At 44.7% G+C, this 13330-nt stretch overlaps 2 protein-coding genes across 11 annotated transcripts in view; one reads left to right on the forward strand and one right to left on the reverse strand.

The window, feature by feature from the left end:
- Positions 1 to 13065, forward strand: part of LOC125645300 (diacylglycerol O-acyltransferase 1) — a 43753-nt gene extending 30688 nt beyond the window's left edge. For 6 of the 10 annotated variants that reach the window (XM_048870628.2, XM_075118299.1, XM_048870630.2 and 3 more), the window contains 5 exons: positions 1695 to 1807; positions 8043 to 8108; positions 9833 to 9920; positions 11365 to 11427; positions 12441 to 13065. In XM_048870628.2, the coding sequence (XP_048726585.2) occupies positions 1695 to 1807; positions 8043 to 8108; positions 9833 to 9920; positions 11365 to 11427; positions 12441 to 12608 (498 nt within the window). In that variant the 3' untranslated portion in view covers positions 12609 to 13065. Of the gene's footprint in view, positions 1 to 1694; positions 1808 to 8042; positions 8109 to 9832; positions 9921 to 10502; positions 11428 to 12440 lie in introns of those variants that run through there. The other 4 variants (XR_007359279.2, XR_007359278.2, XR_012664534.1 and 1 more) reach the window with 4 other exon arrangements.
- Positions 7558 to 13330, reverse strand: part of CFAP263 (cilia and flagella associated protein 263) — a 37996-nt gene continuing 32223 nt past the window's right edge. The window contains exon 9 of the mRNA XM_048870642.2: positions 7558 to 9599. Coding sequence (XP_048726599.1) covers positions 9507 to 9599 — 93 coding nt within the window. The 3' untranslated portion in view covers positions 7558 to 9506. The remainder of the gene's footprint in view (positions 9600 to 13330) is intronic.

The raw sequence follows: 13330 nt of genomic DNA on the forward strand, positions 1-13330 counted from the left end.
ATGTGCATGGATCGGTGTTGGCAGGTCTTCATCTGGGAGGAGGGGACAAAATTTCCTATTGTGAGCTGGAGTGAAAACCCTTGTGTTAAGTTAGCAGTTATTTCTTTTCCACAAACACTTACCTCTCTCACTGATATGTGGGAAAGACCTCCCCATCCCTGGTGGAGCCCTAACCTTCCTCCACTTTCCCCTGTTTTACACTATGTCTGTTCATAGCTGCGTAGCTTCCCCTTCCAAGGCCTGTCATCAGTCCCCATGCTTCTGACCAAGGGGCTGCGGGAAAGGCGGCCAGCACATCCCTCGGCCCGCGCCGCTTCCCGCAGCCCCCATTGGCCTGGAGCAGCGAACCACGGCCAGGGGGAGCTGCGATCGGCCGAACCTGTGGACGCGGCAGGTAAACAAACCGGCCCGGCCCGCTGGGGCTTTCCCTGATCAAGTGGCGGACCGGCTTTGGGAACCACTGGTCTATACCATTCTCTAGCTTTTAAAGCTCTTTGGGATCCCTCAGGATGAAAAGTGCTTTCCAACTGAAAGGCCTGGTCTACATACAGATTTTGTACCAATATAATTATTTTTGGTTTGGGGTGTGCTTTTTTTTAAACTCAAATAGTTATTCTGGTTGAATCCGTAGTATAGATGCAGGTATAGCTGTAGAAAGCTGCCTTATACTAGGATTGCCTATTTCCCTTCCTGCGTATAGTAAAATTTATCCTGGCATAGCCCCTTAGTGTGAATGCAGTGTACACTGAGAGAAGGAATTTTTATGCTGGCGTAGAAACGCCACCTCCCCAGACGACGTTAGCTATGTCAGCAGAAGCACTCTTCTGTCGGCACAGCGGCATCTACACTGGGGACTTTGTCAGCATAGCTAAATTGCTAAGGATTGTGGCTTTTTCACTGACGTAGCTATGCTGGGATTAGTTTTATTTAGGTATAGACCAAGCCTAAGCAGTACTGATAAAAGCACCTTTATTCCAGTCTAACTGCATCCACCCATGGGGATAGTACTGCTCCACCGGTGTAGTTAAAGCGGTATGTCTTTTGTGTGTAGACGAGGCCTAAAATGATATTATCTCTTACAAGAATACAGAGAAAACAAAACATTGAAGGTGGGACCATGGTTAATGGATGAGTATTTCCCTGTTGGAATCCTGGAGGGTATAAGAGGAATGTATTTGATTCATTCTAGTTCATATTACATTTTTATCCATACTGAAGATAAAAAATCTACCCTGCCCTCCCGCATTGAGCCATCTCCGCAGGGCACAACTCAGTCCAGATCTGTGACAAGCGTTGGCACAACTGCCTGGAAGAGTTTGCCTATCCTCTGCCTGACTCCAGCCAGTTACTCACTCTCTCAATATTCGCTAGGTTCAATTCCAAAATTACCTCATTACACACCATAGGCCCATATAGTTTCTCAGTTTCCTATAGAAACCCTGCCTTGCATTAGTCTATGAGCTTTATTTATATTTGAATCATTTTCATGTGTTTCTTTATATTAATCATATTTAAAAGCCTGTCTCCATTGCATTGCTTGCAACTGGATACTTTAAATCCAGGAGAAGGTAGATCTCTTTATGAGAGCAGTTACTGTGACAAGGGCCAGATTATATCTGATTATAGTGAAGCAGTGCTGGAGGAGTGGCACTGTACAGGAGGGAAGGATTGTTTTTATTATGTTTCCCACACAGGTGCCAAATCATTTCATCTGGCTGATCTTTTTTTATTGGTACTTTCACTCCTGCCTCAACTGCCTTGCAGAACTGCTTCGATTTGGAGACCGGCAATTTTATCTAGACTGGTGGTAAGGTTTCTTTTACCTCTTGTCAAAACAGATCGCTGTTGCTTAATAGAATCAGACTGCTATGTGTCATGCTTAATGTCAATGGGGAGATTGTATTCCAAAAAAAGAGGGATCTGATTGGCTGGCAAAGGTTCTACCTGTACAAGTATCTGGCATGACTGACTGAATTTCTGTAACTGTTAGTCAGTTAGCATTGTTAGATAACAATGGGGCTGGGAAAAGCAAGGTAAGGAATTTAAAATACAGATGTAGATGCTCTGTTGCTTTGCACCTTGTGCAGTCATTTACACAATGGAAATAGGTCACCTAATCAGACAGACAGTGATTTACACCACACTTCGCATGCGTGTAAGTGATGTCCCAAGAATCTGCCTCATAAACTCTACAAATATACTTTAACTTTTACCGCTACCTGCAGAAATAGACATTGGATCTGTTAAAATAAGATTCAGATAAGGTCCACAAATCTAGGCTTTACCTTACTTTGACTAATTCCCTGTGGAAGCAGAAAACAGAAGTCAGCAGCTGAAAGTAACAAGTGTTTTGGCATCTGTTTCTTGTTTCCACTACCATTTGCACAGAAGGTGGACTTGTGAAAACAAGATACAGGAAAGTTCAAAAACAAAGTCTACGCTTTAAACCATTGCCTGATTTTCACTGATCTGACCTCTATTTCCAGAAAAGCTGGTAATGTTAGTATCACTAGCAACCGATAGGGATTCCAGGTGCTGGCTTTTCCTGGCAAGATCTAGTTCGCATAAGTAGCTGAAAAGCCTGCAGTACTTCAGATTGGAAAAGGATATTTTTCATTTAAAAAAACAACTTTGGGTTCTTTTAAAAAAAATCAAATAGTTTATTTAATTTTCAAACAGACAGTTGTACCCAGACATGCCTACTTTTCAGGTACTGTCGTTGAATTCTCTGTGCTTTTGGCTCTCAACAGAGTAAAATGACACACCTTCCTGTGTATTATTATTTATATATAGTATATGTGTCATAGAATATAGAGTAATTATTCTGTTGATACTCATTTCCTAAGCATTGGTATAGAAAATATTTTAAAGTTGTTGGCACACAGAGATGTCAGTTACAGCCTAACTATGCTGCTGTTCGCAAAAAGAAAAGGAGTACTTGTGGCACCTTAGAGACTAACCAATTTATTTGAGCATGAGCTTTCGTGAGCTACAGCTCACTTCATCGGATGCATACCGTGGAAACTGCAGCAGACTTTATATACACACAGAGAATATGAAACAATACCTCCTCCCACCCCACTGTCCTGCTGGTAATAGCTTATCTAAAGTGATCATCAGGTTGGGCCATTTCCAGCACAAATCCAGGTTTTCTCACCCTCCACCCCCCCACACAAATTCACTCTCCTGCTGGTGATAGCCCATCCAAAGTGACAACTCTTTACACAATGTGCATGGTAATCAAGTTGGGCCATTTCCTGCACAAATCCAGGTTCTCTCACCCCCTCACCCCCCTCCCAAAAACCACACACACAAACTCACTATCCTGCTGGTAATAGCTCATCCAAAGTGACCATTCTCCCTACAATGTGCATGATAATTAAGGTGGGCCATTTCCAGCACAAATCCAGGTTTTCTGACATCCCCCCCACCCCCATACACACACAAACTCACTCTCCTGCTGGTAATAGCTCATCCAAACTGACCACTCTCCAGTTAAACCAGAACATCTGGGGGGGGGGGGTAGGAAAAAACAAGAGGAAAGAATAAATGGACACAAATCAGATGTCAAGAATTATAACATTCATAAACCAGTCGGAGAACACTTCAGTCTCTCTGGTCACGCAATCACAGACATGAAGGTCGCTATCTTAAAACAAAAAAACTTCAAATCCAGACTCCAGCGAGAAACTGCTGAATTGGAATTCATTTGCAAATTGGATACTATTAATTTAGGCTTAAATAGAGACTGGGAGTGGCTAAGTCATTATGCAAGGTAGCCTATTTCCTCTTGTTTTTTCCTACCCCCCCTCCCCAGATGTTCTGGTTTAACTTGGATTTAAACTTGGAGAGTGGTCAGTTTGGATGAGCTATTACCAGCAGGAGAGTGAGTTTGTGTGTGTATGGGGGTGGGGGGATGTGAGAAAACCTGGATTTGTGCTGGAAATGGCCCACCTTAATTATCATGCACATTGTAGGGAGAATGGTCACTTTGGATGAGCTATTACCAGCAGGATAGTGAGTTTGTGTGTGTGGTTTTTGGGAGGGGGGTGAGGGGGTGAGAGAACCTGGATTTGTGCAGGAAATGGCCCAACTTGATTATCATGCACATGGTGTAAAGAGTTGTCACTTTGAATGGGCTATCACCAGCAGGAGAGTGAATTTGTGTGGGGGGGTGGAGGGTGAGAAAACCTGGATTTGTGCTGGAAATGGCCCAACCTGATGATCACTTTAGATAAGCTATTACCAGCAGGACAGTGGGGTGGGAGGAGGTATTGTTTCATATTCTCTGTGTGTATATAAAGTCTGCTGCAGTTTCCACGGTATGCATCCGATGAAGTGAGCTGTAGCTCACGAAAGCTTATGCTCAAATAAATTGGTTAGTCTCTAAGGTGCCACAAGTACTCCTTTTCTTTTTGCGAATACAGACTAACACGGCTGTTACTCTGAAACCTGTCATTATGCTGCTGTTGAGAACAGGTGTATGCATGTATACAGTTAAACAATGAGTCATGGCCTGCAGGGGTGGAAGGGATGGTCTGCATACTGTGGATGGATCAGGCGATATGAAGCAAGCAAGAATGCTTCCAGCCTCCCAAGAAATGGCATAATCCACCTGCAGTGTCTGAGTGGATTTACGAGATGCAACTTATGAAAAGGATGTAAAGAACCACGATACTTTGGTCTTTGTTGGGCATTAATGAGGTGAATTCTTTTACCAACAATCAGAAAGGTGCATGTATAGAAAGTGCTCCAAAGCCATTCCATAGATCTACTGGTCTAATCCCTGCAGTAGGTAGGAAAATTAAGGCAGTGATTTCAGTGGGAGGATTTCAGTACAGTACATAAGCTTGTTGCAGGACCCCTAGCAGGGTCTGCCTCTGAGTCAGACGTTGGATCCAGGGTTCCCCAATTTCAGCTGGAGGCAGGAGAAGGAACAGTTGGCAAGGCTTGACATGGTGCTGTCTACAGGACCCAGTTATGCAGGTTTAAGGCATAGGCAAACTAAGTATGTGCCTAGGGCCCAAATTCATGGGGCAGGGCAAAGTGAACCCAGACTCCATTAACCCAATGGCAAGTCACTACCCCCAGGGACAAATACTTTGTAAGTGTAAATATTAAGCTACAGCACTGCCAACCCCAAGTGTTCAAAAATCATGAATCAGGCCTCAAAAAACATAAGATTGGCTCAAAAATGAGATTTTAAAAAACCCAAAACTTTTGGTTCTTTTTAGTTGCCTTCTGGTAGTTGAGTCTTTAGAGTCCACGTTTTCCATTTTTGCTCTGCAGACATCAGGGCTAGAAACTTATTTTTTTAAAAAAGCTGAGATTCTCCCATATTCATCTGACTCCAGGAGTTGGAGTTTTAAGACACACACCAGATATCATGAGTCTCAGAGTCATCTTGTTGTAAGCTCTAGGTGGTAAATTCTTTATAACTACAGTATAAATTAAATGTAAGCTAGCTCCAAAGATACAGCATTCAAGAGAACCACAAGATGATAGTTAATAGAGTGTCATCAGGGTAAGTTCTGTTTGTATGCATAATCTTCTGGTGCTGGTGTAAGCATTGTCAGGAAAACCAGAATGTTATACTCTAGAAGAGTGGGTGAGAGGCAGGAAGTGCAGTAGGTGGCAGATACCTCTTCATCATTTTGATTGACTGATGATTCCACCTATCTCAAGTTGCCAAAGCTGTACAAGGGAAAGGAGGAATGGCTGCAGGTTAAATTAGGTAACACTGAAAAGTCTGAAGTAAAATTATGCTCTGCAGCATCTGCACACAATGTATAAAGAATTCATGCTGATCGGGTCTAGAAGATACAAGGTGTGAGATCTGCAGGAAGAAGAGTCTATTTTCTTTCATTTTTTAAAATTGGTTTGCTGTTCTCAGTCATCCTTTACAATATCTGGAGGAGGCATGCTAACCTCTGCAGCTCTTTTAGATATTGAATTTAGCTGAAATAAAAAACTCCTGCCTTTCAGGGCTCTCTCTTCCCTGTATGTTTCCATATCCAATACCTTAGTCTTTCCTTTCTACAATTAGGTCTGATGACTGATTCACTGACAATGAGAGACCTAAAATATTAACCTCATTGTCACAGTTCAAGGCAACTGCATTTGTATTTCCCTGACATGGTAAACCAAGGGCACCTCTCTTGGGCAGAGACCCACATCTCACTCCCTTCTGACGAGGGATTTTAAGGCTGCACAGCTCCATGGCTTACACTGAGATATCGCCAGAAAGCCGGACTGCTTAAAAGCCAAGTGCCTGTGCTTTGCTGTCTCCCTGAGGGCTCTGACCAGTGTATCACCCACAGTGTCAAGTGACCACACAGCTCCTTCTAAGCAAGCACATTTATTCTTAAGGTAAAAGCATTACAGAGAAACCATATTAAAACAATACAAGAACCTACACCTGTGCTAGAATGCTTACCAGAGATCACCCCCAAGTCCAGCCTAGGGCTCTGGTAGGTTTTAGTATTTCAGACCCACAACAGGGTTTTCCCAATGGAAACGAGTTCATCTGTCTTAGATCCAGAACAGAGATCAGAACAGATCAGCTGTTTCTTTGTACAGCTCCAGCCTTTGATCTCAGGCTTCTGTAACAGGTAATTAGCAGACAGTGACCCTCTCCTCAAGGCATAGTGTCCAAACGGGTTTTTGCATAACCAGAACTGCGGAATTTGTATTAATTTCTCCCTAGGGATTCCCGAGGAAACCCACTTCACACTTACTGTCCCTAAAGTCCATACTTCTCTAGTTCATTTCCAATTTAGTCTTGTAAACTCCCAGGTCTCACATCTGTCACATCTCCCCCCTAGAATTGTTACATACAATTCCAGCCCACAATAATACATAAATGTAATATAATAAGGTCTTTCAAGGATATTGCAGGAAATTGCCATATCTGTCACACACAGCACTTAGTGGTTTCGTAGCTTAGCAGAATACATCATGTGTAGGGCTCCGTGTTTCACAGAGGTCGCAGAAGTCACGGAATCTGTGACTTCTGCGACCTCCGTGACTTTTGCAGCGGCTGGTGTGGTTGACCCCAGGGCCGCCCAAGCACCTGGCCCTGGGGCTAGCTACTCAGATGGTCCTGGGGCCAGCTACACTGGCCACAGTTGGAGCGGCTCTTCAGCCAGCCGCTTGGGCGGTCCCTGGCCCCGGGGCCAGTCGCACTGGCCGGTGCTCTGGTGACCCTGGGCAGCTGGCTCTGGGGACCGCCTGAGCAGCAGTCCCAGGAGCAGTGGGAGCAGCCACAGCTTGGCGGCTCCTGGCAGTGGTCCCAGGCGGCTGGAGCAGCGGCTGGCCCTGTCCGTTCTCCCCCCAGCAGCGGCTGGAGCAGCAACTGGCTCCCTAGGGCTCTCCCTCCAGCGGTGGCCAGAGCAGTGGCTAGCCCCCTGAGACTCCTCCCCCCCCCCCCCCGGTAGCTGGTGCCATGGGCTCCTGCTCCCCCTGGCAGCGTCCCTCCCCCCAACATTCAATCATGTGTATTTATGGTATAAGTCATGGACAGGTCACGGGCTGTGATTTTTTGTTTCTTGCCCATGACCTGTCCATGACTTTTACTAAAAATACCTGTGATTAAATAATAGCCTTAATCATGTGTTGTCGTTAAGTGTGAGATAATTGGCTCCCAAGTTCTAGATCTGGTAAAAATGATGGGCTTACCACTGGAGGGATGTATGCATGCCCATCAACTGCAGAGTAGTCACATGTGTGAGTCAGTGGCTTTAACTGCACACTACTCCAGGGTGCACTTGATTTTTTTTTAAACCCTCCTACCGTAAATAGCAAGCACGGCATTTATTTCTGATTCCAGGGGTTGCATGACAGAGAATACCAAAGCCCTTATCTGGAGGTTATTTCAGTAGTGCCATGGAAGGTGCAGTCATAATCAGCAGGCTGACTGAGCTGCATTTTGATTTTTGGTGAAACAAAATTGGTGCTGAAAAACATGTGTCTGGTAGAGTGGGCATATGCTCTTCTTTCTGTGCTTTACAAAGACGTCCCTTCTGCTTGCTCTGTCCTTGTAGGAATGCAGACTCCGTCTTACAGTTCTGGTCCAGATGGAATATCCCCGCCCACAAGTGGCTAGACAGGTACAAAAATGAGTCCTGCATTTCCCAGTTAAGATTCAGCGTCAGTGAGGAGATGAAATATTGCTGCTGGGAATCCATAATAATAATAATTGATTTCCTTTGTGAAGGATTAAATCACCATGAATGGGCCTGTTTGCCTGCTGTATCACACCAGCAGATCTGCTGGCTTGAAATTTAACTCTCAGGCATTGCAATTAAGCCTTGACATTTAAGCATAATTAATGGGTGATCTTTAAATTTCAGGTGGTCGTGGAGGAATAGCAGGGTGCTGGAGGAAATGTAACAGTTTTGTTAAGTTAAACACTTTAAAATAATTGGAAGGATCTAGCATATGCTGCTGAGAATGGGATCTTCAGGAATAATACAGCAACCCTATAGACCAAATCCTGTCCCCTCTGCAGTTGCAGGGGGTTCTGATCTGTGCAGTTCCAGTTGTGGTGGATGCAATTTGGGAACCTTCTCCTCATCAGGGAATGTGGAACCCTTTTACATCACAGACCTCTGCTCCATGAGGGTTTCCTTGAGACTTCACCCCAATGTGTAGATGGTCAGGGATGGGCCAGGGAATGTGCAGTATGGTGGATCTGCCATTCTATGGATTTCCCAGTCACTTTCCCTGTGCAGATGGGATATGTTGGCCACAGGGGCTATTGAGAGAGGTTGGGAGAAAGGATTCCTTAGCACTGAGATTCCCCAGCATGCAGCCCAGCTATCCCAGCTGTACGCGGGCTCTGATCTGGTTTTACATCTCAAACAGGTAGAGTCTGTGTCTATTCAGTGTCCATTGAAACTGGTAGCTCTTATAGTACCTTCTGGTGCAGGTTCAAAACGCTAAACAGGTGGCTGTGTTCCAACCTAAAAGCCTCTTTAACTTTGGGAGGATAGATAGTGACCTGTTAGTCCACTGGGGCCTGTGCTAAAGTGACTCCTGCTCCCCGTGAAGCCGGTACTGCTCCATTCACACATTACCTGGGCATAACCTGAGAGTTCCTTGTTGTGATGGTCTAAGCCACGTTAGCAGGGTAACAAATCTGAAGAGCTGTGTAATCTTTCTAACTCCGACGGTGCAGAGAATCAAACACCCTGACCTCCTTAACGCTGCCCACCACCAACGTACTGCGCAAGAAGCAGGGCCACTCTTATAGGTAAAAGCTATTGCCAAGATTTTCAAAAAGGGGGTTCTACGCTCACATTTAGGCAGCGAAATAAGTGGCCTGATTTTGATTCAGCTGACTTCAGTGGCAACTACTGCTGCTCAGCACCTTTGAAAATCAAACCAGGCCACTCATTTTCAGTACCTTCCTGAAAATCTTGGCCTCTTTGTGTAATTGTATTTTCGATGCATGTTCATTAAAAGATATGGAGGAACCACTAAGCTACTAAGATCCATGTGGAAGCTCACAGGAAAGTCAATGGAGGTTGCAACTTACCAGCAACAGCCATTTCAGTGCAGTTACTCTTCTCCCTAGCTCCTTCTGTCACTGCATAGGGCTAAAGGGCAGGAAAATAATAAATAGTGCTTTTGTTAAGTCAAAATAGTTGTCCTGTGGACCAAACTCTGCACTTATTTACTGGTGTAAATCTGGAGTATCTCAGCTGACTTCAGTGGAGTTACTCTGGTATAAGATACATAGACAGCTCTGTCGGACTAACACTGATACTAATGGCTGACTGCACCAGGAAACAGTGTAAGTAACTCTTTTTCTTTTGGCTTGTGTACATAGACATGTATACAGGCCCTTGCTGCATCACGGCTATGACAAGTGGCAGGCCCGAATGACAGTATTCCTACTCTCTGCATGTTTCTATGAGGTAGGTCACAACAGCACTGATCTAAGCATCAGCAAGGGGGCACTGTCCTGAGACCACAAATGACTGTCATTGACTTTTAACAGATCACTCACTCAAACTGCGAAATCTGCGAAGATTCTAATGGTCTCTCTTCAATAAGAGTCTCTTCTACAGACCCCAATCTGTGCTGTGTGTGCTGGGTATGCTAGCTGAGACGCATTTAGCATATGGGACTAAATGGATTGGCAATGTCAAAGGCGGTGTAAGTTAGACAGAAAATGGGTTTAAGTGCCAAAGTAGGCTAAGCTTCACCAGTCGAATCCATCAGTTGTGCAAGGAGTCTCACTCCACTTCGTCAGACAGTGACCCCGGGCCTCATAAGGGGTGTGGCTGTAAAATGGGGTGTGGTCAGTTAAAAAGAGGGCATGGCCAGAGGAAAGTGCTACTGAGACAGGTTAGCAGGTGTAGACATGCCAATTTCCCAGCCTAGAAAATTTTCCGGAAAAATTAACTCCTTGAATATGGGACTTTTCCCCACTGAAAAATACGTCACTAGTAACTGATGATCCACGCCGTGCTGAGGATGCTCTGTTTTCTTTGCAGGTCTGTGCAGCTTTCCTCGTTCCAGTTTTCTCTAGGGCTATCCCCCATTTCAGGGCTGAACTCTAGCACTGGGCCCCTGGGACATTCCATTGTTTTAACAGTCCATAACAAAGGTTCTGGGTCACTCTGTATCCTGCACTGTCACTGTGAGCCCAGTTCTGAAGAGCCTGCTCAGGTGTCTGCTCATCTGGACTCATGAAGCCTTGGGGGATAGTAGATCAACCCTATTCCTGCAGACGGTGGGTGGCCACATGACCTGTTACCTAACGCACCTGTCACAGCCTCTTTTGCCTCCATGGCCAGGGTGCAGCATAGGTGCAGTTACTGCTGCTCTGGACACCAGAAACACCTGCCTTGCGACTGTCAGAGACTGTCATGGGGGAACTAGGCCCAAGGCTGACAGGCCCCTGGTCAGAGACAGCCCAGCAGCTGTGCAAGCCATGCTGCTGCTGCTGCATGCAGGGCTGGGGCCAGAGGGCTAAGGAGGCTTCCCTGTGTATACTCCTGGTTCTTGGCATTTAGCTGTCCCAGTGACAGTGCTTTAGAACTGGACAGAGCACGTGAGCTCAGGCTGATGCCAGCAATGCTGGCTGTCCTGTGCCCCACCCTGGTCCCTATGGTCAGTGCATTAGGCTGGTAGTTCTTTACGAGCTCTGCATCTCAGAAGGCTTTCTTTCCCCTTCTTCACTCCTTTGACTATGAAGGAAATGTATCAACATCACTCCTTCCTTAGGAAAAAGTCCTATTGAAGCCGTGTCAGGATCAGGCCCTTCACACTCCACTGCTTATTATAGTAAAGAGCAGAGTCTTATAGTCTCATTCAGGGCAGTGCGCCTCAGATCCTTGCTTTTGTCTTTTTCAGTATCTAATTGCCATCCCACTGAAGATGTTCCGGTTTTGGATGTTTTTTGCTATGGCAGCCCAGGTATGCTAAGATGGAAACTCTGCCAATGAATGTATATCTAACAGGGAGTGGTTACCAAGCTCTTTGTACTGTTGCTGCTAACTAGCGATGATCTTTATAATTAAGGCATGAAGCTTTTTAGTTTAAACCACGAGTGAAAGCTTTGCCAAGCCCAGGGTTTCTGGTGAGCATTGGGCAGGCTGTTCCTGCCCGCCATAGTTCACGCTGCGGAGCTACACTACAAAATGTTTTTGAGCTGTCGCTTTCTGACATGCAGTAAAGATGCTAAAAAAACCTGTACCCCAGTTTTATTTTTATGGCAAAAAATGCCAAACATCAGAAATCTTGGCTTATAAACCCCTCCGAGAGAAATCTTTCCTTGTTCTTTGGTTTCTTTGGTATAATGTTTAGAGCCATTGGCGATCTGAGAAGAAATGTACCAAATTCTGCAGTAATTTAACCCTGAACAGTTTATAAAATCTTTTTAAGCCAACAAGAAAAAACCTTATTGTGGTCTTGTAACCAGCTCAGTGAAACTCGCTCAGGCCACGTACACTATAGTTCCACCTGGTTTTAAAACCTGTTGAATTTTGAGGGTTAATTTCCTCAGTGTAACGATCGCTCTTTTGCTGTGATGGTTTCTGTGGTGCAGAATTTGTTCCCCCCTGAAATCTTATTTAATCTCTCCCTACCTTTAAAAACCATCTTCAAGCCTTTCTGTTCCAACAGTGACTTTTAGTCTGACATCTGTTGGCTTTCTGTACAGGACCCTTTCCTTCTCCTTGTGACTGCTTAGCTGTTAAGCTATTAGCAGGTGGTCTCTTTAATGATTTTTAAAAAAATTTAATTATGCTGTGCACAGACCCAGGACACTTTGGCAAAGGGAAGTGTTAGAAAGAAAATGAGACGTTGTTATATAAAAGTCCATTCATTTTGAACCTGTTCTCTAATTAAGGGCACTTGCACCATTTAGAAAACGGTAGGAACTACTGGGAAGAATGTTGTTAGTGACTTGTGTTTGCTTCTCCCTACAGGTCCCACTGGCTTGTCTAATGAAAAGGCTTTTTGGTGGTAATTTTGGCAACATCTTCATGTGGATCAGTCTGGTCTTGGGTCCTCCCCTCATGATGCTCTTGTATTTTCATGACTATTACATCCAGCACCATCGGAAGGATTCAAGCTGGAGACTGTTTTTTTTCTAATCGACCCCAGTCCTAGTTCCCTTGTGCTCTCTGTCTGTCTGTCTTTATGTATGACAGAGGCACCTAAACTTGGCTCAAATTAGAACCACAGACTGAAGCCACCCTTTTCTTTAATATGGGAGGGGTGGCCCAGGCCTGCAATGCTCCTTCTGGCCACTAGGCTGGAGATATAGAATTGCATGCTGGTCTCCCCCGCATATTGAAGATGAGTGAGTGCAGAGCTCTGTGGGCCACATGTATTTGTTTACTTTGGCCACCTCTGATCCCTTTGTCTCTTCAATAGCAAGTTGATCTTTGGCTCCTGCAGGATTGACTTTAAAGAATACCTGCAAAAGTCCGGTAACAGCTCTGGAGATAAATATACATTATAGTGGATGCTCTTTATTCATATTAAAATCCTGCTGTTTATGATAACATCTTGCCTGAGAAATGAATTTAAGAATCAGGTAAAACCTAATACTGTTTCCTTGCTTTTTTCATCCAATGATTTAAATGGGAGAGTTGAATTAATGAGGAGATAATGTCAATTGAACAGAAGGTTGAGATTGGGCTCCTGCAACTAGATAAATGCAAAGGTGAAGCCAAGACATTTCTGTTCACAGCAGGAGACATCACAGGTTTATTAAACTCATTCTCTCTCTTTTATCCCATGTGACTGCTGTATAGTAGGGATAATTATTTTGGGCCTAGCTCTGCCACCCTTGCTTGTATTGAACACTTCC

This window comes from Caretta caretta, chromosome 12 (genome assembly GCF_965140235.1).
Source record: "Caretta caretta isolate rCarCar2 chromosome 12, rCarCar1.hap1, whole genome shotgun sequence".
Lineage (NCBI taxonomy): Eukaryota > Metazoa > Chordata > Testudines > Cheloniidae > Caretta > Caretta caretta.